Genomic DNA, 2,566 nt, shown 5'->3' on the forward strand with positions numbered 1-2,566 from the left:
TCCCGTGCATATTAGCTTCAATTTTCCCTGTACAGCTTTCACCATGCCCCAAAAAAGAGCATTCTGCATAGTCCTTGTCCTGCACCCCTAATCTACAAACAAGCCACATTTTACATTGATATTGCACTAGTCTTGAATACATTTGCACGTTTATACCTTCTCAACTAGAACTAAGACCGAGTTTACCATAACTCAAAGGATATGTGCATAGTCTAATGTGTTATCTGTAACATTGTTTCAGATAAGGAGTTCACAACATTTTTAGACATATCTTTGGGCATTGTACCCAATCAAAGTAAGAAAAATGTGGTTTAGGTATTTTCTAGAGCATATACCCTACCTTGCTTGAAAATTACCCCTTATGATTCTAGATTGTTCATACATTTGATATCCATATGATGTAGTTAACTCTAGGAGCTTAAGGTCACTCGAAGAATTTAGGATACGAAGGGAATTCCAATGGAAGAATGGATTCCGATTTGTATTGTGTTAAGAAGAAGAATTCAAGAATTACAATTGAAGTTTTTTTCTATGTTTTTTCTCTTCTCATAATAGCCTTATATAGCTATCTATAAAGCTTTCTACCAACAGGAAAACAGAAAAACAGAACACTGTAACTATCAAACTAAACATAAAAACAGAACACTCTAACTGTCAAACCAACTTTGTCATGTTACAAACCCTTTCCCTTCAAAGAATCCTTGTCCTCAAGGATGAAAATCTGGAAATCTTTGCTTGAAATCATAAAAGAATTCTCAGGTATCATCTTCAGGCAATTGGTGCTTCCATTTGACAAGGACTTTAGTCACAACTCTATTTTTTCTTTTAACTGTCATGTGATCCATAATTAATTATAGTTCTCGTATTTGCACTTCAGTTTTTTGGAATTGAAATCGCAGTCACCGCATCCCTCACATGTTGTTTGAGTTGCGAAACATGAAACACATTATGAATTTTAGATTGGGAAGGAAGTTGTAGCTTGTATGTCACTGCTCCCATCTTGTTGTCAATTGGAAAATGACCAAAGTTTTTTGGTGCGAGCTTAGCATTCTGCTGAGAAGCTACCGAAGTTTGGCGATAAGGATGCAACTTGGCATAAACCATGTCACCAATTTCAAATGTTCTATCACTCCTGTGTTTGTTCGCTTGTTGCGCCATCCTGTTTTGCGCCCTTTGCATGTGAAACTTATTCAATTTCAATGTTTCTTCTCTCTTTTGCAAGCTTCTATCAACTAATTCAATTCTTGATTCACCTGGCAAATAAGGAAGATAAAGGGGTGGTTGTTGGCCATATACCACTTCATAAGGACTGGACCTAATAGTATTGTGGTATGTAGTATTATGCCACCATTCAGCCAAGGATAACCATTTATACCACTCGTGAGGAACATCTGAACCCATGCATCGCAAAAATGTCTCTAAACATCTATTAACAATCTATGTTTGGCCATCCGTTTGTGGATGATATGCAGTAGACAATTGAACCTTCACACCTTGAAAAATTAAATTCTTCTAGAATTGACTCACAAAAATTGCATATCTATCACTAGTAATAGAGTCAGGAAATTCATGCAATTTAAACACATTATCAAGAAACGATTGGGCTACTTCAGCAGCAGAATAAGGATGACTTAAATACATAAAGTGGGTTGATTTGCTCAACCTATCCACAATCACATAAATGACATTTTTACCATTTGAAGAAGGCAGTCCTTCTATAAAATCCATTGTAATATGCTCTCAAATTCTTCCAGGTATAGGTAAAGGTTGCAACAGTCCTAGAGATGCAGCTACATCATATTTGCATTGTTGACAGATTTCACACCGCATAACAAAAGATTTGACATCTTTTGTCATTCCTTTCCAATAAAAGACAGCTTGCAGTTCTTTTAGAGTAGCATCTCTACCTGAATGGCCACCCAAAGCAAAAGAATGAAACCAAAGAAGAATATCCCTTCTCAACTCAATATCTTTGCCCACCACTAATCAACCTTTTCTACACAGAATACCTTGGTGCCATGTATAATATCTATGAGTGGCTGCCATAGATTGGATATCCTGTATAAGTTGTTGTAAGAATATGTCTTGCTGCCATGACAATATAATTTTTTCCATTAAGCCAGTGTTAGGAGTAAGGAAAGTGATAACCATGTTTTCCACTATATCCTTCCTGGATAAAGCATCTACAACTACATTTGTATGACCCTGTTTGAATTCAATAGAGAAATCAAACTCCATGAGTTTGACCAACCATTTCTGCTGGAAAGGTGTGGTGAATCGTTGACTCAATATGTACTAAAGACTTCTATGATCCGTTTTTATAATGAAGTGAGAAGAAAGCAAATAATGTCTCCACTTTTGTACTGCAAAACTAAGGCTAACAATTCTTTTTCATAAGTGGAAAGAGATTGTTGCTGTAAATTCAAGGCACGGCTAATGAAGGTTATAGGATAGTGTTCATGCATTAAAACAACCCCAATACCTGTACCTGAAGCATCCACCTCAACAAAAAATGGTTTAGAAAAAATTGGTAAAGCAAGAACATGTGCACTTACCAAACTAGCTT

At 36.2% G+C, this 2,566-nt stretch overlaps 1 protein-coding gene across 1 annotated transcript; it reads right to left on the bottom strand.

The window, feature by feature from the left end:
- Window positions 1-873: 873 nt before the first annotated feature.
- On the bottom strand, window positions 874-1,401 carry LOC137838233 (uncharacterized). Its single transcript, XM_068647488.1, has one exon. The coding sequence runs from the start codon at window positions 1,399-1,401 to the stop codon at window positions 874-876; it is 528 nt and encodes a 175-aa protein (XP_068503589.1).
- Window positions 1,402-2,566: the final 1,165 nt, after the last annotated feature.

Source organism: Phaseolus vulgaris, chromosome 4 (genome assembly GCF_000499845.2).
Source record: "Phaseolus vulgaris cultivar G19833 chromosome 4, P. vulgaris v2.0, whole genome shotgun sequence".
Lineage (NCBI taxonomy): Eukaryota > Viridiplantae > Streptophyta > Magnoliopsida > Fabales > Fabaceae > Phaseolus > Phaseolus vulgaris.

Coding starts and splice junctions, on each gene's coding strand:
- LOC137838233 (XM_068647488.1), bottom strand. CDS start 1,401: ATGGGTTCAGATGTTCCTCACGAGTGGTATAAATGGTTATCCTTGGCT.